Source organism: Corylus avellana, chromosome 3 (genome assembly GCF_965113065.1).
Source record: "Corylus avellana chromosome 3, dhCorAvel1.hap1.2, whole genome shotgun sequence".
NCBI lineage: Eukaryota > Viridiplantae > Streptophyta > Magnoliopsida > Fagales > Betulaceae > Corylus > Corylus avellana.
Genome location: NC_142492.1, coordinates 7257979 through 7285885, shown reverse-complemented (window position 1 = coordinate 7285885; position 27907 = coordinate 7257979). Strand labels below are relative to the sequence as shown.

Here is a 27907-nt window from a genome sequence, read left to right as displayed (position 1 = left end):
TAACCTCTGCTTCATTAAGTGTGATCCCAGCCGATTGAATTACCTCTTGGGACTACTGACATTCTTTTATTCTTGATACAATGCTCATAATCATCATCCCATGTGCTTTTTGTCATTTGTATTTGCCAATTTTATCATATCCCTCAAATAACACCATTTTAGTACAATTTCAATCATCATTTATTTTTCCTATATTACAGCATCACTTCTCTTTCTCTCTCTTTTATATATATATATATATATATATATTAGCATACAACCCATATCATAAAACACTTGAAATTATTTTCATTTTTATATCAATTAAAATATTTTTTAAAAATAAAAAATAAACTCTCAAAAAATATTAACAAACATTGCCTTATGGGTGTGAATGAGGTATGCACATGCCACCACACCCGTACCACTAATTTTGTACTGCTGGATCTCTGCCACGTATAGAACATCCAGATCTACCATATTATATAATGGATGCTACTTGATTGATCAATTATGTATATCATTTTGATGATTAATTTCTTGACTAACATTCACTATCCATTTTATAGGTTGTAAACACCATATAATATCTTCACGAAAAGGTATTAAATTTCAGAATCTATAGTAAATGGCTCTAACTAAATAAAAATAAAAGGCTCTAACTAAATATGCATTACTACTACTTAATAATTAATATTATAATATCATTATGATAAGATTAGAATCCTTAGATTTTATATAATAATTAATTATAAAGTAGATTTTTAAAAATTTGAAACTCTAATCGTTTTTCTATCAAATGCTTCAAATTTACCGTCTTTTAAAAATTATTATATTTCATTAAACTACATATTAAAGTGATAAAATCTAAATCTTTCAATAAAAAATAAATTAAAATTTTGAGAACTCTGTCTTAAAATTATAGTATAACATTACGCGGTGTTAAGTACCATCAACGTGTCAATTCAAAAAAAAAAAAAAAAAAAACCCATCAATTTTTGCTTCCAAATTTTTTTTTATTTAAAAAACACATAAATAAAAACAGTCAATAAGCCAATAATAATAAGTATTATGGAAATAATAGTAATATTTGGCATTTGGGCCTCCTCTAAAAGAGTAATGTTGTCTTAAGGGGTAGCTCAATCGGCTATAAATCATGTTTCGTGAAATAGAGGTCATTAGTTCGAATTCTTTTTCTCATTCTCTTGCGTGAACATATAATTAAAAAAAAAAAAACTTAAAATTATTATTATTATTATTTTTTATATTTTTAAAGGTAATATAACTTTTAAAATTACTATTAAATTTTAAATAAATTCTTAAATTTTGATCCGTTAATAAAATTTAGATTAAATGTTATGCGAACGTTCCTTTCTTGGAGGCTTCAAAAGCGTACGTGACTCAAAAGATAGGACACGGTAGTTGAAAAGACTGTAAGATTTCCCTTGGCTTTTGATCCTTTCTCTCAGCCCTGCAATCTAGGGTTTTCCCAAAATCCAGTAATCTTCCAAAATCCTTCAAAAGATTCAATCTTTATTGGCTATTTTTTTTTCTGGGTCTCCGATCTCTCTCACCCACCAATTCTTCTAAGCTGAGGTTCGTCCAATTCCTCAAATTTCACGCACCCTTTTGGATCAAGGCCTGCTTTTGTGTATATTCCCAAATTTGGGATTTTTATTGGAAGGTTTTGGGTCAATGGGGCGCGGATTTGATCGTTGATTTCGTTTTGGATTTGAGATCTTCATCCAATTTTTCAATTTGCAGGTTTTGTGATTGATCATGACGATTCCTGATTCGGGTTTTATGATGGAAAACGGAGCCAGTTGCTTGCCGCACCCGCCCGAGGAAGAGAAACGGATCGTGACGGATTTGATGAACAAATCAGAGGCTAATTTGAAAGAAGGCAACCTTTACTACGTCATTTCCAATAGGTAAATTTTTCTTTTTTGGGTTTTTCTATTATGCCCAATCGAAATTTTTGTGTGGCAGTGCATTTTTTGATGTCTGTGTGAGGAACACTATGCATATGCTGCCCTAAGCTTATTATTTTCATGGGCATTATCATTTTTTTTAATGTTTTTGGGCATGATGAAAATTACATCTACTACGTCATTTCCAATGGCTTTTCTTTTTGAGTGTTTTTTTTTCCTTATTATTTCTGTTTTTGTATAGTACCCTATTGGAAACCTTGTATGGCAGTGCATGTTTTGATATTTGTGTGTGGAAAAGTATGCATGTGCTGGTCTAAGCTTATCATTTTCTTGGGCATGATGGGCACTACGATATTTGAACACATATATATATTTTCCTGAGCTACTTGCCATGAAAATTGTGCATTTGGGTTTCCTATGGTTGAGTTTGGGTGTGCGTTAAGAAATGATGGGAATTTTATGAAGATTTCTATGATTGGTGTGGTTTATAAAATGCTTTAGTGGATGGTGTAAGGTGTTAAAGGTTGTCCTTTTTCTGGTTTTGGGGCTTTAGCTTGTTGGGGCAGATTGTTATTCTAGGAGTTAAGTGCGGGCATTGAAGGTTTTACATGGTAAAAATGACGAGTTGGTACTTTTGTAGAATTTTCCTTTTAAAAAAAGAAGAATAAATTTAAACATTCTTTGGACATGCTTGATTTTGTACGCAATGGTCTTCTTCTTCTTCTCATTCGTTTCATTCTTTGCATGTGGGTTACTTTTTTCTTGGATGAATTCTTCTATAATTATATTTTCTTGGATTGAATACATTGACTAGATGTTGCAAATTGCTAGGAATAATTAGTAACCAGTTCAGCTGCAACAGAGTAAATTACACAATATATAACTCTTATGACATATTAAATGCGGGACATGCATTTGGTTATTGTCCAAGTACCTGTAATACTGCCTGAGCAATTGGTTGGTGTCACTAATAATGCTTGCTAAGTCGCTTTTGGATTCTCTTCATGTTGATTTTTTTTCATAAAAGGATCATGTTTGTAAATACAATTGCTCTGGAGTTTTCTTTAGGTGGTTTACAATCTGGCAGAGGTATGTTGGGCAAGGCACTGCTGAATATTCAACTGATGAGCAGTTATCTGATTCTCAACATTCGAGTGTGGTTCCTTCAAAAATGGCAGATAGACCTGGACCAATTGATAATTCTGATATAGTTCTAAACAGAAATGATAGTGAGTGCAGTGACTTAGAGCTCCTTAGAAACTTGCGGGAAGAGGTGGACTATGTTTTAGTTCCTCAAGAAGTTTGGGAAAAGCTTTTTGATTGGTAATATTTATATTTATGTTTTTCTCTGATCTAAATACTGTTGCTGTCTGATTCTTCCTATCTTTTTTTATTTTGAAGGTTATTTGTTGATTTGAAGAGAAAATAAGAAAGATTTCGTTGGAGGAATACTGTAATGGTAGTAATTCAAGGAAAGGAGTCACTAACATACTTGTCTTTGTTGTGCTCAGGTACAAAGGAGGACCAGCATTACCAAGGAAGTTGATTTTACAGGAGGGTGTTAAACATCGGCAATTTAATGTGGAGGTTTACCCACTTAGTCTTAATTTGGTTGATTCAAGAGACGACAGCCAATCAGTTGTAAGGTTAAGCAAAAAGGTACTCGCTTTTTCTTTTTAATGTGTGTTGGCTGCTATATTTCTAAGTCGCTTTTACAATGCTTTTGATGTGTTTGGAATGAAAGATGGTGTGGGTGTCTGCATGAATGGAAGGCTTTGATAGTCTTCCCTTTTTTATATTTTTTATTTTGACAAGCAATTGGACTGTTAATTTGTGCAAGCTTAAGAACTGCATAGATTTTGGCTTTTTTTTTTTCTTCTTCCTTTTAAATTAGTGTTTTTGCATTTGTGACTCCTCTCTAGTGAAAAAGTGATAAAGGGCTGTTCACCTAATCATATGATGACCATTTATGTGAAGTTGATTGCTCTTGTAACTTGAATCAGCTCAAGACGTGTTTAAATTATCAGTTTCAGACTTGGTTATGAGTAGTGATTGAATAGGTATTGGCCTGTGACATCATTTTATTTCTTGCTTTTCTCCCTATTCTTAAATCACAGAATTGGTAAGTTAAACTTGACTTGTTTGTTGAGGTCTGTGAGAGGTTTTCTGCAATCTAGTGAGCCTGGAGGATGTATTGCCATAGGCCTTGAACAGTTTCTCCTAATGAGCTATTCTTTGTTTGCCTCTTTCTTTATGATTAGAAAGTAGTAGTAAATGTACTTTACTGCTCTTGGGCCAGTGTGTTCTTTAGCTATTCTGTTAACATAAGCTTCTTCATTTGACTATTTTGGTAAATTTGAGATGCTAATTGACTAGAACTTGATTTCCTGCCAGGAATTTTAACTGAAGAGGCATTTAATGGGAAGTAGACAAACATTTGGTTTAGAGGATCCTTTAGGGGTTTGCTATCCTTTGAATTATGCCCTTTTGTGGCTGTTATGGTCATTTTGAAGCCTTGCATAATGTCATTGGCTAGTCACACACCATGCATAGATTACTCATTATTTTATTTGTGTTTCAGGCTTTTATGTGGGAGCTTTATGAGAGGGTGTGTGCACTTAAAGGAGTAGAGCAGGAAAAGGTGCTTATTTTTGAGTTTTTATCATTTGGTATCAGATTTCTTTTTCTTTGAGTTAATATAAAGTTAAGTTCTTTTTCCTTTTCTGTTGGTTATTGCTTATATAACAGGCTCGTATTTGGGACTACTTCAATAAGCAGAAACAGGTAGAGTTAAATATTAAAAACCGAACGCTGGAGGAATCAAACTTGCAGATGGACCAACATGTGAGTCCCCTGGCAATGTAGTCATATTCTGGCTTGAAGTTTCAGTAGATATTGCTGTAATGATTTTATTATTCTTATCAACTGATAATAATTACTATTTTCTGTTATGGCTGCTAATGATTAATTGCATCGACTGTTTATGCTATTTTTTTAGCATCTTGTTTTTGTCTAAACTTCAACTGCTTAAGAAGTGGTAACATTGTGCAAATTGTGTTGACTGTAAGGCAAGTTGTTTAGCGTCGTGTTTTGCTCTGAATTTTAGTTGTGTTGGAAATGGAGACATTGCATGAGTTAAAGAAACATTTATTGATTTACAAACTCATCTAATGAGTCTTGAAGCCATGACTTAACGCACCATCTAATTCTTACTGGGGCAGGAGGTTCCATTTGAATTAGATCTCATTTGCAACACTATCAGGTGACTAGATAAGATAAATGTGTATATTGAAAAGAGAGAAAAAGTGATGAATGTGATTCTGTACAGAAGTGCAGTGAGATTCTAGGAAATGGTAATCCACCTTTTACTAATAATATGATTTTTTATTCTTAAAAAGTTTTTGTCATTCTGTTAACTGCACGCATATTACTTGATGTCATGTAAGTTCTATATTTGTATTAGCACTAGGCTGGACGTTTCACTCTTATTTTTCATATCAAGATCTCTAAATTTGTGTTTTTGGTGGTTTGCTTTGACTAAACCATAGCTGCATTGTTGATGCATCCTTTTCTCTGCAGATCCTTCTGGAGGTGCAAGTTGATGGAAACGGTTCTTCTCAATTTGGTAGGGATTCAACAGGAAATGAGTTAGCTTTGGTACCCCTAGAACCTTCAAGGTCATCTGTGACAATTGCAGGGGGGCCGACCATGTCAAATGGGCATTCAACCAGTTATAGCTCTAATATGTATCGGGGAAGTAATTTGAGCACAACATTCAGTGATATAGATGACAGATATGATAGTTATAACTCTGTGAGAAAAGGAGAGCGGGGAGGATTGGCAGGACTGCAGAATCTGGGAAACACTTGCTTTATGAATAGTGCGATTCAGTGTTTAGTCCACACACCCCCTCTTGTTGAGTACTTCTTGCAAGATTACTCTGAGGAGATCAACACAGAAAATCCTCTAGGAATGCATGTAGGTCATTTGTTCCTATCTATGCTTGCCCTTCTGCCTGTTCCTATCTATTTACTTAAAATTTATAAAATTTGTTGTTGCTTTGCAGGGTGAGCTTGCACTTGCATTTGGTGAGTTACTGAGAAAATTGTGGTCTTCAGGGCGGACTACAATTGCTCCGCGTGCGTTTAAAGGGAAACTTGCTCGATTTGCTCCACAATTTAGTGGTTATAATCAGCATGATTCTCAGGTTAGTACTGCAAAATGTCAAAATACTTAACTTTTCTGCTGTGATTGTCAGTAGATATCATCCATGTTATATTTTCTCACAGAGAGTTGTATTTTCATCCATTTATGATTTTGTGAAAAGAAAGTAATGATCATTCTGAGGAAAAATCATGGAAAACCATAACAGATAATATTCACTTAGTTATGTGATTAGTATCTCAAGTATTCTAATTATTATGTACTTACATCTAGATATTTTGATTATTTGAAAAAAATAGTTTATTCTTTCGGAAGTGTTAATTTATTACTTGAATCTGATCAATGGGGTTTTCTAGTGGTATGCTGCACCTATTTATCCGATAGTTACAAGGAAATGACTTTATTAGTAATTATATGTTGTTCTATACATTAGGGGTTCTCTTCTATACTTACTGTGTGCTAGGGTTGTGCCCCTTTGCGTTTTCAATGAATTTGAATACTTGCATATAAAAAAAAAAATGTAATTATAAGTTGTACTTTATGCCACATCTAAGATGTTTGGACATCTTGGTTCTTAAGTGTTGTTACTTGTCAATTAATTGTTGGCTGCCCGTCCCATTGAATGTTGAGAAGCCATTTGGAGTTCCTTTTGTTTATTTTTTTACATGACCTTTATGTTTGCTCTTAATTATGAGATTGCTTCTCTCTAGGAACTTCTTGCCTTCTTACTAGATGGGCTGCATGAAGATTTGAATCGTGTCAAACAAAAGCCCTACATTGAAACGAAGGATTCAGACGGTCGACCAGATGAGGAAGTTGCAGATGAGTGTTGGAAATATCACAAGGCCCGGAATGATTCAGTTATTGTAGATGTTTGCCAAGTAAGCAATTCTTTTAATTTATGCTTGTTTCATGGGAATTTGCGTTTATGTTATAGTTGCTATATGATTTTCCCTAGAAAATTTAAATTAATAAATCATAGTGATGTAGTTAGTTGAACCTTGCTGCGTAGCCAATATGATCTACCACATCAAAAAATCCCTTGGGGCCACAAGGGATTGTTAACCCCAAGCTTCAACACCTTACGGGTACAAACAATCCCTTGGGGCCACACCTCCTGGTGAAAAGCCAGCGATTTAACCAGTTCCGTGTACGAAAATTTCCTAGGGTGCGGTGCACGGGACCATAGTTTACTCTGCAAGGGTGGGTCCGAAGGGCACTGCCTTGGAGAGGTTCCCCGACATTATAAAAAAAAACTATGTTCTTAATATACAAGGTGCTGTTTTGGGATTTTTTTTATCAATTAGAATTCTTCAACCACCTCAATGAATTCTGTTCCTACATGATCTTGTATTCTTTTGTACTCAAATCTTTTGCTTACTCTTATAAAAAAAATCTTTTACTACTAAAAAAACCCATTTCAAAACATCTTTTTTAAGTATATTAGGTCTCCATTTTGTTGTTACTTTTATGAACAAATAACCTGTAGGTTTGAGTAATCAATAATGAAAAAAGTTATAAGTTCTTATAGCATAGTACAATTTTAGGATAAAATTTTGTTAGACATTGTTTTCTTTGAATCTAAATAATGCAAATTTTTTCTCAGGGTCAATACAAATCCACACTAGTTTGCCCAGTCTGTGGCAAAATCTCAATTACTTTTGATCCTTTTATGTACTTATCATTGCCACTACCTTCAACTGTCACCCGGACAATGACAGTAACCATGTTTTATGGTGATGGAAGCGCTCTTCCAATGCCTTACACAGTGACTTTGCTTAAACATGGTTGCTGTAAAGATCTTATCCAGGCATTGGGTACTGCATGCTGCTTGAAGAATGATGAAAGCCTTTTGCTTGCGGAGGTAAAGATATCTTTAGCTGATTTTGACCCTTTTGTTTTTTCTAGTACTAACTGTTTCACTTATGATTTAATTCTTGTGGCTGAGGGACTTGATTTTGATTTTCTAGGCTTATGATCACCGGATTCATCGGTATTTTGAGAACCCTTTGGAACCATTGTCTTCAATAAAGGATGATGAACTTATTGTGGCCTACCGACTATCCAAAAAGGGGACGGGAAGAACAAAACTCGAAATTATCCATCGAGTGCAGGATAAGTAAGCTTGCTTCCTTCAATTTCTGGAAATTTCGTTTTCGGTTTGGTAATTGGACATTATTTTTAAGTACTTTGGTGAGTCCCAGCTTTGATGGCACATGGTCTGTATGAGCTGAGCTGAATTGAGTTATGTTTGACACAGCAGAAGATATTTTTTGTTCCACTTATAGTATGAGCGAGGCCTCATTAGAAATAAGACAAAATTGAATGTTGAGAAGGATGATACATGGGTGTGATATTGATGTAATATGATCTGTATGATTATCTGTTATTTTCTCCACGATCATTTATCTATTGCCTTTCTGATCAGGTATATAAGGACTTCGATTATTGTACAAAATTTATGCATATTTTTCTTATCAGATATTTTCAAAACAACCCTGGTGCATTGGTTTTAGTAGGTGGCTACATCGTAGAATGGTGCAACTCAATTTTTCTAATACAAATTTGTTTGGGTGTGTGTGAGAGAGAGAGAGATGACTAGTGCCATAGTTCTTTCCACATATGCTGATCAAGCTATTCATTCCCCCCCCCCCCCCCCCCCCTTTTTTTGAGGATCAATTCTTCTTAACCAAAGCTGCTGATTGTGCTGTGCAGATCTATATCAGACAATCTAAAGGCTGTTGGTAGGAAGCTTTTTGGAACGCCTCTGGTGACTTATTTGGATGAAGATCCTCCAAATGAAGCTGAAATTAGTATAGCTGTTTCTAGAATGCTATCACCGTTGAGAAGAACATATTCTTCTTTATCTAAGGCTCATAGCAGCAAGGAAAATGGCTTTGTTTCAGAAGCTATCGATGAACCGTTGGACACCTACAATGCTCTTTCTGGACCAGGAGACGAATCAATGGACAACACAGAATTAGAGGGAACATCCAGCAGGGACTTATCCTTCCAGCTCTTTTTAACTAATGCAAATGGTTTGAGCTGCAACAAGCCTATCGAAAAGGATTCTCTCATAAAATCCAGTCCACTTGTTAAGGTTTTTATGGACTGGAGTGATAAAGAACATCAATTATATGATTCTAGCTACCTCAAGGATCTCCCAGAGGTTCACAAGACTGGGTTCAGTGTGAAAAAAACCCGGCAGGAAGCTGTCTCTTTGTTTTCATGCTTGGAAGCATTCTTAACAGAAGAACCTCTAGGGCCTGATGACATGTGGTATAGTACTTTTCCTTATAACTGCCTTTAGATGACATTATTAGGAATTATCCACCAATGCATTTCATGTTTGGCACTTTTCATACCTCATCGTCCTATCTTATAATTTTAAAACTGCAGGTACTGCCCAAGGTGCAAGGAACATAGACAAGCGACAAAAAAACTTGATTTGTGGATGTTGCCAGACATCCTTGTTGTTCACTTGAAACGATTCTCATATAGCAGATATCTAAAGAACAAACTTGACACTTTTGTGAATTTCCCCATTCGCAATCTTGATTTGAGCAAATATGTAAAAAGCAAGGATGGGCCATCTCACATGTACGAGTTATATGCCATCAGCAATCATTATGGTGGTCTTGGAGGTGGGCACTACACCGCCTATGCCAAGGTAAAGGATCTAGTAATAACAATCCTTTTTATTTATTTATTTATTATTATTATTATTTTTTTTAATTTCTATATATTGAATCTTAAGTGAGAGATGCCGAGTGAGATACCATAGTACATGCCATCTCAGATTTTGCTTATAAATTGTATTGGATATGATTGGAAGCTGGTTCTTATGCATTTACTTTTACCGATTGTGCAGTTGATTGATGAGAATAGATGGTACCATTTCGATGACAGTCATGTTTCTCCTGTCAATGAAGCTGAGATCAGAACTTCGGCTGCTTATCTTTTATTCTATCAGAGAGTTAAAACTGAACCAAGGTCAGAAGCAGGAGAGACATCGCGGGCTCACATGGATTTTTGAAGGCAATGACTCTGTTCATTTTGCTGTTTCATGGATTTTGAGCTTCCATTTTACAAGGTTTAGCTGATTTGTTGAGGCACTATGTCCATAGAAATGATGCTATTGCTTAGCCAGGCAAACCTGAGAAACCAAGGCTTTAAGATACGGATCACTGAGATTGAAGTGGACATGAGCAAGGTTTAAGGGAGCAGTTTCAGAAAGAAAATTGGCCAAGTGAGAGATTAAGGATAGTTGCATTTATATAGTAGAAACTTAGGCTGTTATCAGATTCCTGAGTAATGCTATAAGTCTTCCTAGAGTCTTCTTAGAGTCATCCCAAATGTAATGTAGCTTTTAAAATCACTCTTGAATTTAAGATGTGATTTATTAATTGGTGATTCTAAAAGTTACATCACATTTGAAATGACTCTAAGATGACTATAAGAAGACTTATAACATTACTCTAGATTTCCTCATGTTCTGTGCTATCTGGGTTATGCAAAGAGTGGCTGCAGTTAATTCTTCTCCTTACCGCTTGTTCTCCAAAATGCCCTTTTTCTGATGTATCCAACTATGGTGCTTATTCTATTGAAAATCATTGTGATCATTCCAGTTCTGTAAGGCGTTGAAATGGGAGAAAGCTTTTGTACGGAGAAAGCTTTTGTACGGACGCCCCCTTGTATGATCAAGTTTCAAGACAAATATGAAAGAAGAAATAAATAGATAGCATTTTTTGTTATTATTTATTATTCCATTGAAGTCACATCCTCAGATTTAGATACCGCGTGCGAGGTTGCCCGAGCTCCCAACTGCTTGGACAGGCAACCTCGCACCCAACTGCTTGGGCAGCTCGAACAGCTTGAAACTGGCAAGGAAAATTTGGTGAGTCACACCAACTGGGGGGGGCCCAAAAGGGGAAGAAAGGTGCTTTGCCCAAAAGTGGAGGAAAAGTGCTTTGGAGAGCATCCAATTCCTAACTACTTAATAATTAACGCAATGAATGATGCCCTAACATCTTCTGCTAACAGCAATGGAAAAGGACACAACAAACATCTTTTGAATAATATAAGCTAAGGCTATTCTATAAAATGCGGTCCATCTCTTTAAACCTACCAAACTCTTCATCAACAACCATTGCCTAACGCCTTAAAATAATTGTTATACCGGGACAGATCCGCCTGCAACAACAACAAAAAAGAAAGCGGAGAAAGCTACAGCTCAGTGCCAACGAAAAAGAGGAAAAAGTACAGACCACCACCGAATGATCCAACCACAATCCTCGATCAACCCTACGCTACCCTACACTCCATTATTGATCAAATCAAAGAAAATGTTAAAGTGGGGGGGTGGTAAAAGGGCCCGATTGCATCAGGCTTTTCTGTGTAGGCTCCCCCCCCTCCATTGGGGAATTTTCATGTCAGCACTTTGGTTTGAACTTTGATGAAGATGATGATTCCCAGAACATAGTCGCGTACAAGCAAAGAAAACAAGGCAGGATTTTTGAGACCTTTTCCTAAGTCCGAAGCTGCCTCTCTGTCTTGTTTTATTCTCTTGCTTTTAACGGCTCTCCTCCTTTTTTCTAGCAGCATACTAGGCGGTTGAAAGCAATATCCAACGCTCCCAGCTCTTCCCACTTTAATAGACAACCAATTGAATCATCATAAACACGAAGAAAAAGAATAGCGGGCCAATACCCAATTGCCATCTTTCCTGAAATCAATCAAAAGCCACCACCATTACTCTCAGTTTTAAAAACAAAACAAAACAAAACATTTAAAGAAATCTGATTCTAAAAATCTAAAGTCAATTTCTTTTTGTATAAAGTTTTACCCCAAACCCTGTTTATAAGAATTTAAAAACCCAGTTTCTATTCGTCAATCCACAGAATATCTAACTTGTGAGATTGGTATCGTTTTCTGTGCACCATTATTTATTTATTTTTTCAGTGCACACCGTGGTGTCCCCGTCAGTTCCTAAAATATGGTTCATGGAGCTTCTTATCTTATCTGAAAAATTGGAACTGGACCACTAAAAAACTGTGCACATGACCTTTTGTCCCATGTGTGTGTCTCTTATCTGAGAAATGAACATGGGGAAGAGAGTCTCTACGTCAGTGAGGAGATTAAGGCTTTAATTTAACATAACATTGTTTCATTGCATCTCCTTCAAACATGGCTTATATTAAGGGTTATTTGGTAATTTAAAATTTTTTTTAAAAAAAACTGGTAAAAATTAGTTAAGTGATTTGAAGGATTCTACTTAAAAATTAGTTACTCACCATAGAAGAAGAAGAAGAAATGGACAAATAACCGGTAGAAGAACTCGCCGGTGTGGAGGGTTGGGTGCCGGAAGTCCCAGGAGAAGAGCCACCAAAAGTGGTAGCATTGCTAGAACCGTCGTTCATGGCAATCCCAAGCGAGTACGAGGGCGTCCCATCGGGCTTAAACAAGCCGTAGTTCCTCTCCGAAGTAGGACCAGGCTTCATGTTCTCGTTGAACAAAGCGAAGACGTAGATGTTCAGCTCCGAGCTGGGCCTCATGGGCGTGCCCTTCTTCTTCGGCTCCGTCATCAGCTTAATGAGATTCCCATTGTACTTCTTGGCGTTCTCCGGGGAGGCGCCGGCCTCGTCCCCGTCCCCTCTCGACGGCCACCCCGTCTCCGATAGGTGCACCGGCAGCTTCTTGTACCCCAAGGCACCCAGCGCCGCGTACACCGCGTCAATCTGGGCGAACAGCATGTTGTCGTAGTGGAGGCTCGTGGAAGGGTCCACCACACCTGCGTTTTGCTCGAACAGCACGAATTCTAGCGGGATCTGTTCAAATCATGTGGAAGAACCAGCACACTATTTAGCTACAATGGAAGCCTTCCTAATTTTAAATGATTAGAAATAATTAATAATTAAATAGCATATTTTAAAATTACTATTTTTTAATTAACAAGAAATTGAAACGGACTCATTATTAATTAAATAATCATATTAATATATAGTTTAAATAAAATTTCTGTCCTTGTTTAATATGTTATTAGATAATCAATGTTCTAAAACTTAAACAGCCAAATAACATGATCATCGCTCCAATGCAACTCAAGGCCATTTCTCAAAACTTAAATTAGTAGGAAAAAAAAGTTAAAAAAATTCAATCTTTTAATTAGAAATATTCAGACAGAACCTGCTTGGGACTCGCTTTGTAGGCGAAGAAAGGGTAGGCGTTAATCAAGAATGGCGAGCAGGTCTTGGAGTGGAAATTGAGGATGGGAGCTATACAGTTTACCAGATCCCGGCGAAAAGCTCCGGCGGATGGTGGGTACGAGGTCTCCAGAATGGCCAACGAGTGTGCGGTGGTCACGCTCACTTGCTTGTCCAAACCCAGGTTCACGAGCGCAGTGTGCACGTTCTGCATCGCCGGAAGGAGGTTTCCCGTGAGGGAACTGTCGTTGAAAGTGAGGACTTCGTTGCCGACAAAGATGGCGGTGATTTTCGTCGCGGGGAGGAAGGCCTGGACGTTGGTCTTGACCCAAGCTTGGGCCTTGTCCGGGTCCTTCATCTTCGCCAAGTACTCGTTCCCCAGACCCACCATGAATTCCACGCCGGAGTTGGCAAATGCTTTGAGCACCCGTGGATCTGCGTCGTACAGCTTCACCTTTGTGGCTCCAATTGATTTGACAAGCGGCACTACGTTTTGTGGTAACGGCAGATTGTTGGCTATTTGGCCGTAGTTTACCCCAATTGAAGCCACCATTGCAGGAAACACAACAATGCCTACTACTACAGAGACACCCACATGAGAAAAATTAAAAAGTCAGCAAATTTACCACACCAATTCCCCAAACCAACCCAAAAGATTCAAAAATTTTAAGAAACAAGAGACACCCACAAGAGAAGAATGAAAAAAGATAGCAGATTTACAAAACAAATTTCCCAAACCAAACCAAAACTACATAATTTTTGAGAAACAGAGGATTATGTTCATGTTAAGTACCCGAGATGAAAAGCAGTGAAGACCAGTAGTGGAATGTAGTCAAATCCATGGTAATGGGATCCTTCTCTAGCAGGAGATGGAGATGAATGAAAGTCGGTTGATTGGTAGCGAATGAAGTGCTCCGAAAGAGAGATCCACTGACAAAGTAAGCAAATGTGGCTCTTAAAAAATAGTAAAGGTGTCTCTGCAGATGACGAATGGTTAGTAACCACTGCGAGTGTGAATGTGAGTGTGGGAGAGCCTCTCAATCTTCACAGCTAAAAGGCAGTGTGTATACGCAACCGAGAAAGCTACAGGCCAAGAGAGAGAGAGAGAGAGGGGCAGAGATGGGGGAGTAATAGTGTGCACCCGGCGCAGAATAGCGGAAAGTTGGGCAGTATTCGTTGAAGCTGCCTGATTATAGTGTGATTATTATATATTAGGGGGGAGTGATACTGTGTGACCCTGTCATTTTTGTCGTTTTTGTTAAAGGAGCAGCAGAGACTCACAGAGGCAAGTAGTTTGTGTGCTCTGATTGATTTTTTTGGTGAGGGACGGTTATGATAGAGGTTTGTGGGGCCCAAGAGTTGTTCTCCGACAATCTTCACATGGTCACCATTCTCAAAAGATGAAGCTTTTTGGGGAAACAAACGTTTTCTCTCTTCACTGTAATGTGTATATATATATATTGTTTCTTTTCATTCCGAAAGAAGAGAAACGACGAAACGAACAGCATAAGATACGTGGGATACATGCAAAGCAAAAAAGAGATGTGTGCGCCTTTCGGTGGCTCTTTATGATTTTATCATTCTGATTGATGACTCCCAGCCGCTGATTCAATGGGATAACACCATTTGTACAACTTAATGGCTGATATCATACAACATTAGCAGGTGTGTTTGATATGTGACCTTAACCGTTTACTAATGCTTGTTCCATAGTTAAGATTGCTTAAATAAAAACAAAACCTCCAAATAAAGAACTACAAAGTAGTGTATGAGTGTTTGGGCCTTGACAGATGGCTTGGAATTGGTCTTTCATTATTAATTGCTGCTAGTTTATTCTCAGCTACTTAGTTGGTGAATTAGGTGAGGAGAATATTGGCCATTTATCTATTTGCTGCCATTTTTCAGAAAGTATTTGGAATAACCTTTTTTCCGGAAAGTATTTGGAATAACCTTTAGAGTAGAGGTAATGGTTGGAATAAATGATAGGACAGCCTAAAAGTTATTTGATCAGTCTCATATGAGTCTTCTTGTATTAATTGTTCAAATTGCAAACAATTAGAGTAAAATGAATCCCAATCAGCTACAACATACACTATTTTAACACAAAAGAAATGCGAGATTGTTTCGGATGAGAAATAAAGAGTAAACTCCTTTTAAGGGCGTCCGGGGTTTTGCTTGCCCTGTTTGCCTCCTTGGAGGCGCTTGCTCGTCTTGTTTTTTTTTAAAGCAAGAGGTAAAAATTATGCTTGGCATGAATGTGAAGCAAGAATTTTGCTTGGCATAAATCAGTATGTAGGACAAAAGAGACACTAGTATAGACAACTTTTATTTACTTACATAATGCTTGAAATTATTAAGCAAGAACTACTACAAACGGTTCTACACTGGTTCATAGCAGCATATGTTAGCTGCATCAATTTTTCACCACAGCCTTAAATATCACTAACCCTTATAAGCAGCACTTACTTCTTCACCAGGCATGTTGCTTTTGCTGACACGGGTCAGAAACTTGAATGAGGTGAAGAGCCAACAGTTGCTACTATGATATAGTACTTGACCAGATCTGTTAGTGTACTTTATTCAACCCGATGCTAGTAGGCCGCGTGCTCAAGGAGTGGCAACATTTTCCTTGGCAAGAGGAGCAATTTCCTCCCCTTCAATTCCAGGTTCACTGCCGTCAACATTCAGGCTCAGCAGCATCTTTTCCCAAAGTTTGGCTGGCCCCTGCATCAAAGGATTCAAACCAATGCACATTGTCAGTTAAATCAATGAAGCAGAGAAAAACATTTACATTAAATCAATTCTTTGTAGTGCTTTAGCTTATGCAATTGAATTTTTCTCAGCAGAATGCGAGTAAACTTTTCGAGTGGAACAAGCTTCCTCAAGGCACTAACCTTCCATGAAAGATCTTGGGCCATGCCATTCTGAATCATCTCTTTCAAGGCAGGGGTGCCATAGGATGCGAGAGCTCTCTTGACAGATGTTGCTATTGCAGTTACATCAGCTGGATCAATTTCATCACACTGAAAGCATCCAAGTTACACAGATTCATCATTTTCCATACAAGAACAAGGAAGACAGCAAGTGTGAGCACTTGCTGCCACAGAAAAGCAGGAAAAGTCATTTGCTTACCACAACATTGAAAGCTCCCATCTGAAATCCAGTAAACCCTTCTTTGACAGTGTCAACAAGTCCACCGGTTGAGGCAACAATAGGCACCTGTGGCAAAGTTCCACCCCATGAACCGACAATCAGTCTAAGCCATACAAAATTTGTCAAGTGAGATCATCATGGTAGCTAAATGGAAAGAAAGGCCTAAAGCTTTTTACCGTTCCATATCGCATGGCATGCAACTGAATGAGACCACATGGTTCAAATCTACTTGGGATCAGCATAAAATCAGCGCCAGCAATAATCATATGGGCTAAGGAGACATTGAATTTTGCCACTCCCCTGGCCTTTTCAGGATATGATATCTCCAGCTGTTCAATTTGCTTCTCCATTTTCTTTTTGCCAGTTCCCTGATTGAAACAACAGATGCCATTATCAAACTCAACTTTATGCCTTTCACAACAGCTATGATTTGCAAGACAACAATTATGAATGGATACTCACAAGGACTATGATCTGAGCATGCTCCTTAATGAACTTTGGAATAGCTGCCGCTAGAATATCCGAACCTTTCTGCTCTTCTAGTCTTCCAATGAATCCTATCAAAGGGATATCTCTGTCAACAGGCAACCCAACTTCTGCTTGAAGGGCTTCCTTCAATAGAGGCTTTGCATCCATAACCTGAAAATTGTAATACCAATAAGTAGAGATTTTCACCGCCAAATATCCTAGGAAGCTGCAAGTTTTCTATAAGTTACTTACAGTTGTGGCGTCATATTTAGGATCTAAGTATTTGTCTGTGGCTGGATTCCACTCTTGAACATCCATTCCATTCGCAATACCACTTATGCCAGTCTTACGAATGATGTTATCCAATTCCACACCTTTTTCAACTCCTGAAATAAGTTCCTGGGCATAGTATGGGCTCACAGTTAAGACCCTATCTGACTCTATTATTCCTGCCTTCATGCAATTGATTTTCCTTCCCTTCACTGGCTTCTCATACCTGCACAAAACATTTAGCAAGCGGAATAATTCAACAGATCCTTCTCAGTTGGGAAATCCTTGTTTTTTTTTTTTTTTTTTTTCCTTTCTAGGCAAGATAAAACTTCATCACATAAAAAGAAATACACGTGTTCCAGGGAATTACATACAAAACCAGAAAAAGAAAAAGACAAAAATGAGCCTTTAATAGATATTCCAACCCAACCAGTACAAAACTAAATTGAAGCAAGAAAATCTGGAAATGGATCGAATCCTAGTCCAATAACTTCTTAGCACAAAGGCCAGGAAAAGGGCCACCATGGATGGTGGTTTCCTTGTTCTAATGGAAACAAGAATCACTATAAAATACATACCCATCAAAAAAGTCGAAAGAACTCTTGAATTGTTCAGGCAAATTGAGAAGTGGGAAGTCTGGAAAGCCAAATCTGCCCTGGTAGGCTATGTTGTGGATGCAGAAAGCAACCTGCCATCATTTATCAAGCTGTGTCAGCCCCAAGGAATGAAAATTCAAGTTAACTACAATTCCATTTGATGCACTTCAAAGCAAGGGCACCTTACCTTGGCAGTTTCGAACATGCCCCTTGGTTTGTACATGCTTTTTAGGTAGCATGGAAGAAGAGCAGTGTGCCAATCATTGGCAATGAAGACAACATCCTCGCCTGCAAGAGGCAGAAAAGAGTATCCTTAATGAAGCTATTTATTGACAGAAACTTAACAGGTTTTAAGAATGAGAGAAGGGGTCCACACCATATGGTCCTGAGAAGTATGGATTTGTGTTTAAGTTCAGAACCCTTGGTGCCTCCAGAGCAGCCTGAATGATAAGAAGGGAAAAAGGGTGAATTTGAGTTATACCAAAAGTCAAAGTTAGAAGTATGAGATCAAACATTGTGCTAAACAATTAATCGCCAGTGCATTAAGCAAGTTAAATTGAAGGTTTGCCCTAATTGACCCATCAAGTAATAACTTCCAGGCTATTACACAGTGTACGGCAGCTCTTTTCCAGTTTATTGCAAGAATACAAACAAAATTTATTCAGTTCAAATTTCTGCAGCAAACATTTTTCCATCCACCTATAGCCTTAAGAGGTGATAGATAATTCAGAAAACTTAAACATCTGTGAGTGCACTTCACTTGGCACCTAACTTGACCGTCATATACGAACTCTACTATGGAATTACCATGATGAATTTGCCGTTTGAAAAGTCGATTTTAATGCTTTATTCAATTTTCCCCCCAATGCAGCGGCTGAAGACTGAAACTAGTAAATAAATTAAAAGGAACAAAGGATAAGTTACCTGGCACAACAAGCTGAAACGAAGTAGGTTATCCTGGTAATCTAATCCAGCTCTAGGACCATAGATTTTGGATCCAGTTTTGCCCCATACCTTAAGCATTCAGAAACTTAAACATTAGATGAATATTCCCCCCCCCCCCCCCCCCCCCCATCCATTTTGATACTACAGCGAAGACCCAAGATTTTGGTGCTAAATAAAATTTTAAACCTTCTCAAGGAACATTGGGTGATCCACAAATACTCGATCAACTCCTCGTTTGTAGCAGTGGAAGAAGCGAACAGTTTCAATTCTGTCCCCAACTTTTATCTGCATATGAGAAGGCAATCAGAGGAAAATTCATATGCATAGACATTTGACTGAGACATGATCCCCATGAACAAAGGAAGATTCTCCCAAAACACAAGATAACTGTGAATATTTACCTCAACTTGAACATCAGTGTCCCATGTATCTTTGTACTGGTCATAGCGTGGAGAGACAGTCATAACACGGTGCCCATTAGCCTACACATTAATTAGGCATAATAGTCATTTAATACCTTATCGAACAAAGCCCAACTAGTACCAGAAAAGCTAACAAGCCGAAACAGTTTCAATTGCAAATCAAGCAATGAGAATAATCAAAAAGTGAAAGAGAAGTCCACTTACCGCCATAGCTGGTGGCAGTCCTCCAAGAACATCACCAAGTCCACCAGTTTTGCTCCATGGACCAACCTCGGCTCCCACGAAGACCAAGTTCATTCCTTGTCCGCATATAACTTTCCCAGCAGGCCTCTCGTTCTCAGTGTTTTTTACTTTGTGCCCTGCTTGCCTGGCAATTGCTTTTGTCTGGGTTCTCATCTTTAGCATATCCAACTTGTTCAAAGATCTTAACCCATTATGGGTCATTGCCTGGTTCCTTAAGCCTATCTGTGCCATGTTTGCTTTAGTTTCTGATCCTGAAGTTCCATGACTGTTGACGGGTGAAGTTCTTGACACAAAGTGTGAGGCGATCAGAGTTGCCATTGATAATGTCTTCAATCTGCCACAAATAGCCAAAGTAGTTTACAAAATGTTCTACAAAATAAAAGAAATTTCAATAACAATTGCTAATCCATAAAATGAACTTCACAAACAAATTCAGATGCTATCATCTAGCTGGGAATTCCTATCTAGTGACCTGACTTCATCCATGTATACAATTAGAGATACTTAAATCATTCTAGCCACAATCTTCTCACATCTCATCCAGACTCGGTTATTAATCATTCACTTGACTAATTTATGCCAAACGTTCTCCTGATTGTTAACAGGATTCCTTTAATTAACCAGCTTTTTTTTTTCCACATAATCGGAGATTGCTTGTAACAAATACATAATTTATTATAACAGCAAAGGCTCAGTTGGCATTTCAACCTTCATTCCAAGTTTCCGGCTCGTTTGGCAACATTTTTTTTTTTTTTTTTTTTTTTTAGCAAAAGGTAAAAGCATTTACCAACAATTCATCAAACAAAACACTTAAAACTACTTTCTCTTTCACCTTTCACGTCACATCACAACCAAAAAGCAAAAAATACTATCTAAAAACTTTTATTAAACGAACCCTACATATTTCAAGAACGAAAACAGAGCAGAGCTGACTAAGCAAGAGTTTTACAGGCATCGACCGGGTTTTGATCATCGACTAACAGTCAATATTTGGACTTAAAGAAGCCTCCTATTCTATCTAAATCATGCTCCAAGACTGGTGGTCCAACTCCAACTCATCTAAAACTAAATGACACACTCATACACATGCTAAAGAAATCAAATTTAAACATAAACCCATGATAAGAAGGAAGCTTTAGCATAAGTCAGTAGTAACAAAGCTACAAACCAGTGAAGAAGATGAGATAGACCAAAGATCAGTACATGGTACCCATAAAAGTACTTGCTATATATACATATGCTAAAGCGTTAGAAAGTGAATTTAAACATAAACCCATGATTAAAAATAAGCATTAGCATAAGTCAGTAGTAACAAACCTACAAACCAGTGAAGAACATTAAAAAGGACCAAAGATCAGTAAATGGTATTGGTACACATAACAGTACTTGCTATATATAAACTAACAAATCCAGAAAATCTCTCAACTTCATTTGTGATCATCATCAAATTAAGAGCAAACTTAGGAACTGATTCCCCAGAGATTCAGTCAATCAGTTAACAAAATCTTTAAAAAAAAAAAAAAGGGATCACCCACTTACACGAGTGAGTCGCTCAGTATTTGCTACTGATAGTTGTCAGGTCAGCTTTGGATGTAAATGTTCACCGAAGATCATGAATATGTACTGCCACCTCGACCCTCGTGCCATTCCACGTGGTAACCATCGGGCAGTTGAGTGCTCTCTCCAGTTCCCAGGCACCTCAAGAATTGGTCAGGATGGGCCCAGAGGCTGTGTTTGAGGTCATTTTCATGTGGGAAGCCCACCTCGAGGTAAATACTTCTTTTCGCAACGACATTAGTGGCACTAAACGACATTGTAGTACCTTGCTTTGCGGTTCAGATTGATTGACTGGTGGGACTAGAGCGGGGCTCATTTTAAGGAAACCGACAAACCATCACAGGAGCTTTTTCCATTAAACTAATAATAATAAAAAAAAGGACGGTGGAGAGGAGAGTAACTTGTAAAGATGTGACATCTCTGTCGTCTTTCCGATTGAGTAAGTAATTGAATTACCAAAAGTGCCCATCACTGAACTTGTTGATTTTTTTGGAGTTGCGACATGTGAAAATCATCATTAATTGTGGATAGAGATTACTATAATTTTTTTTTATAAAAATTAACCATTTATATATAGATAATCACGTAATAATCCGCATGATACTTATCACATTTATGAATTGATGAGTAAAGTCTACTTAATTCCCTCAAATTATTATTTTAATAATAATTTACTCTTTAAATTATTAATTGCGATAATTTATTTCCAAAATTATCAAAACAATAACAATGTATCCCAATTTTTTTTTTTTTTTTAAAAAAGGACTAAATTACCTTTACTAAAATAAAAAACAAAAATATTAAAAATTAATTTTTTTTAAAAAAAATTTAAGAATATTTTTGTCTTATTGAAAATTCTATAGGGGTAATCTCATCATTTTGCTAGCATTGTAGGGTACATTATCATTATTTTGATAGTTTGAGGGGTAAATTATCGTAATTGATAGTTTGATAGATAGATTGTTATTAGGGTTGTAGTTTGAGGAGGTTAAATTGATATAAGTATTCATTTAACACTTATTACATTAGTAATTAAAATATAGATTATAGCGTGATATTCATTTATATAAAATATGGACGGCCACATAAATTTGTAAAAGGTTATAATAAAAATTATAGTATACCAATAGCATCCACTTATGGATATGTAAAAGGTTATAATAAAAATTATAGTATACCAATAGCATCCACTTATGGAGTACCTATACATTAGGCTCGTTAGCCTTTAGAAGCGGTTATTCTAGCATCTCTAGTAAACCTTTTTCTAATCTCTTACGTCTTCTTTGTAGATTTTCTTGGATCGACATTAGGTGTGCACAACTTATGTGGTAAATAAATAATATATTTTTGGATGAATATACACGAATTAATATGGAATCAAAGATATTATGTTACACATTTTAAACCAAAAGATGTAGTCAAAAGAGTCCTTATGAGATGAGATGAGTGGTTTTCACTCGCTACTTGGTAGTATGTGAGTGAGGGCCTATTTGGAATTGCGTTTGAGAGGCCTAAACGTGCTTTTAATACTCAAAAAGTCCGTTTGAAAAAAAATGTATTCGTTTGATAAAAAAATTTAAAGTATTTTTAAGAGTAAAAAATGCTTAAAAATAGTCAAAAAGTACTTTTGATAAAAGTTTAAAAATTGAGCTTTTGTCCGAAAGCTCTTTTTTGACTTAAAAATTTTATTTCTCAAACGCAATCTCAAATAGACTCTTAGTCAAATGCCTGAAAATAATGAAAGTGCACCACCCGTCGCTCACGTGCGCTTTTGCCTCTAGATTTTCCCAAAGGGTGTTGGGGCTGAGCTGCCTCGATCGTTATTGCGGCCAAAAGCATATGCGTCGGTCCACCACAAATCAGTGAGAGAGAGAGAGACACAGGTTTTGAGGTAATTTGATGAAAATGCCACCTTAAATATTTTAAAATGTCTTAGTCATAACTCATCATGGGTTACAGGCCACCGTGACCTTTGAAGGCTACCAAGAGTCGATCGATTTTTTTTTTTTTTTTTTTTTTTGAATCACTGCCCATTTCATATGCAACTCCACAATGAGTGAATCAGTCCACAAATTGAAAGATTTATTAAATGATTCCCGTTATATATACATTTCATTACAAAACCTAAAGGGTTTAATGACATTTAAATAGTCTTTTTAACTGTTTAAACGTTACCATTCGCATGTAAATAGTAACCACATTATAGTAGCTTGAGTCACAAAACGTCGCTAATTAGAGGGGTGGCTGCCGGAATGGTCATTAACCCTTGAATTTTTGTAGTGTTTAGATGCAATATTAAAATAAAATTTGAACCATAAAATAGATTTTTTCCATTTTCACCTATTTTATTTTGTTCATATTCTTATTCAAACTTTAGATATAACCCACTCTTAAAAATCAGTTTACAAAGAGATGATGTCTAATAACTTATATACACATGATTAAAATTATGCTTAACTCATGTGAGACACTAAAATTGTAACATACTATCACACTTTCACAGTCAGCATTTACGGCGGCCCATTCTATTGACATTGACTTGATAGTAGCTATTTCTCTTTTAGCATCCCCACTCACTTAATTCAGCCCATAGTTCTTTCCCTCCATGACTCGAACTCGTGATGAAGTGTTTTGCTGTCATACCAAATGATATAAACTTTTGGTATAACTCACCCTTAAAAACCAACTTACAAAAAGATAGTGCTCACATCAATAGCTTATATATACATAATTAAAATTGTGGTTAACCCATATAGAATACTAGGATCGTAACATGTTCATTGTCCAAAGGTCCTTAAACTTTCAGAAAATAACGATTTGTTTGATAGTACAAACAATCAAAAACACAAAACACTTAAAACTATTTTTACTTTATATCACATCGGAACATTAAGCCACTTTCATCTAACCAGCCATTTACCATACAAATGGCCTCTTTGCCATCTACCAAAAGGTCTACCAGCAGGTCCAGCCTACCAACTTGTTGCAATCATTATGCATAAAGAAAATGGGGGAGGTTTGTAAAGAAGGAAGATTTAGGGAATCTAATTACAACGGCATTTGCCTTAACCCACCCCTTTGCAAAAAGACGCTCTTTGACACTTGATCATGTAACGCTGCGCCCCGCACCAACCGGTATATTCTTTTTCATGTCTTCGTATATTCATCCACCTCTATTATTTAGCACAATTTTTTAGATGGTATTATTAATTAATTAATTAAAGTTAACAATTAACGATAAGATTAATTAATAATTAACAATGCAACTAAAAAATGCATGGAAAATTGAAATATCACTGTTTCTATTTCAGACATCGTTTTTCATGTAATTACAGTTTGTTCTTTAATTATTAAGTTCAAGGACAACTGACGGACGCACAAACAATCATATTTTAAGGCAACTGATGACCGCACCCAAAGGCTAATCAATTCAAGTTGAAATTAGATTCTTTAGGATTGTGACACTTAATCAATTAAAATTAGCTTGATTAGGATTTAGACACATGTCTAGAACAAAAAACAAGCTTCCAATTTTAATCAATTTAATTTTTAACTAAAATTAGACCCAAACTAAACCTATCTTAATCCAACTCATACTATTTAATAGGTAAGACCTCTTAATTCTAACTCTTTAATTTCATATTGAATGTGCAAGTCATGTAATAAATTGTTAATCTAAAATGTCTTGTCATATTTAAATCATGTCAAAATATAGTTATAACTGCTCACTATCCGTTAACCTCTTAAGGCGATTGCAGTGGTTTTAGGGGTAGTAAAAGTTAGAGGTTTTAGGGGTAGTGCAAAGCGGTTATAACCGCTAACTGCCTTCATTTATATATAATAATATAAATATATATTAAATATTTTATATTAATAAAATATATTAATTTTTTCATTTGTATTTAGATTTGAGATATTTATGACTATGTATGTAACATATATAATGTGGTAAGTGATGTTTTGGGCTAAACCTTAATAAAAAATATTGGCCGACTAAAAAAAAATGTTTTTTTTAGAACATTTTGACTTTAAACCCTTAAAATAAACCCAAAAAAATAGGCCAATTAAAGGCCCAAAACACTTATATAGCCTAAGCGGATGCGGGTTTGAGCACCACTATATAAAACTATATAAATCAACCTTAATCTAACTCACTAATTTTGTATTGAATTCATATCAAATCATCAATTGTTAACCCTAATATAAATTACTCCATTAGAATTTGATAAAATAAATAAATAAATACTAGTAAAAAAAAGACAACTTTCGTAAAACACACAATTGAGAAGCTGGCAAAAGGTCAATGAAAGCATGAAGCAGCCAACTATACACCACCTGCATCCAAACAAACATTTAATCAAACAGCTAACATCTAACTTCATTTAGAATTCAATTCAGGTTCATGGTCCCAACATTCATCCATTGACAGACAATCAATTGCCTAATGACAACTCATTAACATAATAAATTTTGTTTATGAATAATATTAATTATGTAACATACGAGGGAGGACAAATAAATTTCACAAAAAACAAGAGAAAACTCGAGAAAAACTGGAACCTCACGCTATTGGGCTCAACTTCAATGATATTTTACATCATCAATTAACCGATCGAGAGAGTAAAAATTTAAAAAAGCAACAAAAAAAAAAAAGGAACCCAATAAACACGAAAATGGCCCAAGCGATTAATGGGAATAAATCCTTATGCGAAGCCTCAATTAGCAGATAAAAAACGCAGACAAAAATCACGGTTTTATGCGGTCATCTGTGAGCCGTGACCAAGGTCTCGATGAACCTGAGGCCGTCGAATCTCGGCGCGAATTTCTCCTTATTTGACGAGCTATGCGAATGGGGTGCGCAGATTTTCGCCGAAGAAGATGAATTGGAAGAAAATCCCTAAAAAAGTTTTTGAAAAATAATCAAATTTAAACACTTTCGACGACATAACAACCTTAGAGAAAGAGAAAAAAAAAAAAATTATGGAAAAATCAATCATGGGAAAACGAAACAAAGAAACAAGAAGGTATTTCAAAGATTGTGGCTTGCATTGAGGTTCAAAATACCTCGGAGGACCGGGGATGAAACGAAGGGTCAGGATCTCCCGCGGAGGAAGAGGAGCCAAGAGCGACGGTTGACGCGGCCAGCACCGACGCCACGAGAGTACACGACCCCTTCATTCTCGTTTTTATTTCTCTGCCTTTACCGAAGCTTTGTGAACAGGAAGAACAGTACCGCTCGGGGCTCCGACGTCCCAATGGGCGAAACCCGAAGCGTCTCCGGATCTCGACCACGCTTCGTTATCGCTCTCTCGCCGTTTCACGCTTTCAGGCTTCGGGGGTAGTTTTTATATGAAGAAACCAGGGCTTGCTGTCCACGCCTCGCCCTGATTTAACGGAGTTTAATTCTAGTTTTAGGTCCGGTCCTCCCTTATTTATCATGTTGGTTTTAATTAATTTAATTTGCTTAAAATCAAACCTGTCCAATTTGGAACAATTACGTAAACTTTTATCTTTCATTCTTCTAAAACCATATTTTCCCACTAATAATGTTATAGACTATCTTTTTATTTATTTTTATTCTCATAAAGTTGATGTGGCTTTTAAAATCACCATTAAATTTTAGATGAATCATACTTGAATTTTGATTTAATGGTAATTTTGAAAAATACATCAGCTTTAAGAGGATAAAAAGATGGTCTCTAACATTATTCTTTCGCCATCCTTTTTTGTTTTTAAAAAAAGAAAAAATTCCTCAAAAAATACAATAATTTAATTTAAAAATAAAGAGTAAGATTAGAGGAAAATTATATGAAAAATATATTAAACCAATAGCTGCGGCGGGTTTGAGCGAAAATAGAATAAATGTGAGCCGTTGAAGGAAAGGTAAGTGGGTGCAACAGTTTGGTGTAGAATAAAATGGAAGATTCTTTGAGAGAGGGGGATAAAATGGAAGATGCTTTGATTGGACTACAAGTTAGGATGGGCTTGGAAATTCTGTGTTTTGCCTATTTTGTTTTGTTTTACATTCATTCGATTTCTTCCTTCTCAAGTTAATACCATCTAGAACTACTTAAAACCCATCCAACTCTAAAAAAAGAAAAGAAAAAAAAAATGAATAGATAAGGTCAACCAATAAATAAGGAATGAGCTTTGAGACAAGCATTATCATAAACTGAAGTTTCCAAACAAAGATATGTTTGGTAACCGTTAGAACAATTTTGCATGGAGTGAATGCGGTTTACTACTTGCAAAACAAAAAAATTATAGAAAAAAAAAAGAAAAGAATTTGTTGGGTGTGTTGGGAGAGAATAACTCGGATGCCTAAATTAGGTTACCCTCCCTAATTCTCGGGCGTTAGTACTACACAAGAATTTTGGATAATGGGCATTAATGGTTTAGTCATGCCTTATTCTCCTATGATCATGGCTAGTCTTATTAGTGAGTCGTCTCATGATCATTGATGATGAGAATAATCGTGTCTTAGTACTAAGTGATTGTGCTGAGCCTCAGTCGTAGATTTGAGATTCCCGGTGATGAACCCAGAACTGTTGGCGATAATGTTAAAAGAATCTCAATAATGGAGTTTTGGGATGATAGGTCACACTAAGAATCAATAAAGATAAATTGATAATCTTCACTTGGAGTGAGAGTAACCACAATACAAATCTTCACTTAGAGCTGGAGGAATACTACAATACAAACATTTTCTTCTCTACCTTTCATCTTCTAATGACACACATATATAAACTTAAAACTATCCATTACCCATGTTAACAAATATTGACATTAAATGATAAAGTTAACAATTGAAGTTCAGAACTACCATCCACGTCTTATCATATGATGATGAGGTGGATGTTGAGTCCTATGAGACACTATCATGGGATTCTCGATAACAGGATACTAAGAGATCTTCTGTAGCGGATCTACCCAATTGGGTCGAAACTTGCCCTTGTTTGATGGGCCTAGCTTTTGGA

At 36.5% G+C, this 27907-nt stretch overlaps 4 protein-coding genes across 7 annotated transcripts; 1 reads left to right on the top strand and 3 right to left on the bottom strand.

The window, feature by feature from the left end:
* Nucleotides 1-1369: 1369 nt before the first annotated feature.
* Nucleotides 1370-10831, top strand: LOC132176339 (ubiquitin carboxyl-terminal hydrolase 9). 2 transcript variants are annotated; one of them, XM_059588517.2, is made up of 14 exons: nucleotides 1370-1575; nucleotides 1744-1910; nucleotides 2979-3233; nucleotides 3422-3569; nucleotides 4492-4551; nucleotides 4659-4754; nucleotides 5490-5888; nucleotides 5977-6117; nucleotides 6785-6955; nucleotides 7681-7938; nucleotides 8045-8193; nucleotides 8790-9353; nucleotides 9474-9744; nucleotides 9946-10831. In XM_059588517.2, exons 2-14 carry the CDS (start codon nucleotides 1759-1761, stop codon nucleotides 10108-10110), a joined length of 2829 nt encoding a protein of 942 aa, XP_059444500.1. In that variant the 5' UTR covers nucleotides 1370-1575; nucleotides 1744-1758; the 3' UTR covers nucleotides 10111-10831. The 2 variants fall into 2 exon arrangements, with proteins under 2 accessions (XP_059444500.1, XP_059444501.1); XM_059588518.2 differs by having other exon boundaries at nucleotides 1371-1478.
* Nucleotides 10832-11120: 289 nt separating this feature from the next.
* Nucleotides 11121-14466, bottom strand: LOC132176340 (Glycosyl hydrolase superfamily protein). The gene is made up of 4 exons (XM_059588519.2): nucleotides 14070-14466; nucleotides 13260-13855; nucleotides 12368-12901; nucleotides 11121-11799 (listed from the first exon to the last, which is right to left on the bottom strand). The coding sequence occupies exons 1-4, from the start codon at nucleotides 14116-14118 to the stop codon at nucleotides 11725-11727; spliced, it is 1254 nt and encodes a 417-aa protein (XP_059444502.2). The 5' UTR covers nucleotides 14119-14466; the 3' UTR covers nucleotides 11121-11724.
* Nucleotides 14467-15569: 1103 nt separating this feature from the next.
* On the bottom strand, nucleotides 15570-21009 carry LOC132173938 (granule-bound starch synthase 1, chloroplastic/amyloplastic). 3 transcript variants are annotated; one of them, XM_059585622.2, is made up of 14 exons: nucleotides 20913-21009; nucleotides 19335-19707; nucleotides 19110-19190; nucleotides 18895-18993; nucleotides 18688-18777; nucleotides 18140-18203; nucleotides 17951-18051; nucleotides 17746-17855; nucleotides 17150-17393; nucleotides 16892-17068; nucleotides 16606-16797; nucleotides 16409-16495; nucleotides 16171-16299; nucleotides 15570-16000 (listed from the first exon to the last, which is right to left on the bottom strand). In XM_059585622.2, exons 2-14 carry the CDS (start codon nucleotides 19689-19691, stop codon nucleotides 15884-15886), a joined length of 1848 nt encoding a protein of 615 aa, XP_059441605.1. In that variant the 5' UTR covers nucleotides 19692-19707; nucleotides 20913-21009; the 3' UTR covers nucleotides 15570-15883. The 3 variants fall into 3 exon arrangements, with proteins under 3 accessions (XP_059441605.1, XP_059441606.1, XP_059441607.1); XM_059585623.2 differs by lacking the exon at nucleotides 20913-21009 and adding an exon at nucleotides 20691-20789; XM_059585624.2 differs by lacking the exon at nucleotides 20913-21009 and adding an exon at nucleotides 20542-20560.
* A 4273-nt stretch (nucleotides 21010-25282) lies between these two features.
* On the bottom strand, nucleotides 25283-26308 carry LOC132175986 (uncharacterized). Its single transcript, XM_059588085.2, has 2 exons — nucleotides 25995-26308; nucleotides 25283-25827 (listed from the first exon to the last, which is right to left on the bottom strand). Exons 1-2 carry the CDS (start codon nucleotides 26106-26108, stop codon nucleotides 25693-25695), a joined length of 249 nt encoding a protein of 82 aa, XP_059444068.2. The 5' UTR covers nucleotides 26109-26308; the 3' UTR covers nucleotides 25283-25692.
* Between the last annotated feature and the right edge of the window lie 1599 nt (nucleotides 26309-27907).

What these genes read in the sequence shown, in the direction of transcription:
- LOC132176339 (XM_059588517.2), top strand. Translation starts at nt 1,759, where the DNA reads ATGACGATTCCTGATTCGGGTTTTATGATGGAAAACGGAGCCAGTTGC. An exon ending in TTATTGTAGATGTTTGCCAA is followed by an intron (nt 6,956 to 7,680) that starts GTAAGCAATTCT and finishes ATTTTTTCTCAG; the next exon opens with GGTCAATACAAATCCACACT. An exon ending in CTAGGGCCTGATGACATGTG is followed by an intron (nt 9,354 to 9,473) that starts GTATAGTACTTT and finishes TTAAAACTGCAG; the next exon opens with GTACTGCCCAAGGTGCAAGG.
- LOC132176340 (XM_059588519.2), bottom strand. Translation starts at nt 14,118, where the DNA reads ATGGATTTGACTACATTCCACTACTGGTCTTCACTGCTTTTCATCTCG. An exon ending in ACAAAGCGAGTCCCAAGCAG is followed by an intron (nt 12,902 to 13,259) that starts GTTCTGTCTGAA and finishes TGATTTGAACAG; the next exon opens with ATCCCGCTAGAATTCGTGCT. An exon ending in TTTCTTCTTCTTCTTCTATG is followed by an intron (nt 11,800 to 12,367) that starts GTGAGTAACTAA and finishes GATTGATTTCAG; the next exon opens with GAAAGATGGCAATTGGGTAT.
- LOC132173938 (XM_059585622.2), bottom strand. Translation starts at nt 19,691, where the DNA reads ATGGCAACTCTGATCGCCTCACACTTTGTGTCAAGAACTTCACCCGTC. An exon ending in GCATGTTCGAAACTGCCAAG is followed by an intron (nt 17,856 to 17,950) that starts GTAAGGTGCCCT and finishes AAATGATGGCAG; the next exon opens with GTTGCTTTCTGCATCCACAA. An exon ending in CCCAAGATCTTTCATGGAAG is followed by an intron (nt 16,001 to 16,170) that starts GTTAGTGCCTTG and finishes CCTTTGATGCAG; the next exon opens with GGGCCAGCCAAACTTTGGGA.
- LOC132175986 (XM_059588085.2), bottom strand. Translation starts at nt 26,108, where the DNA reads ATGAAGGGGTCGTGTACTCTCGTGGCGTCGGTGCTGGCCGCGTCAACC. An exon ending in TTCATCCCCGGTCCTCCGAG is followed by an intron (nt 25,828 to 25,994) that starts GTATTTTGAACC and finishes AAACTTTTTTAG; the next exon opens with GGATTTTCTTCCAATTCATC.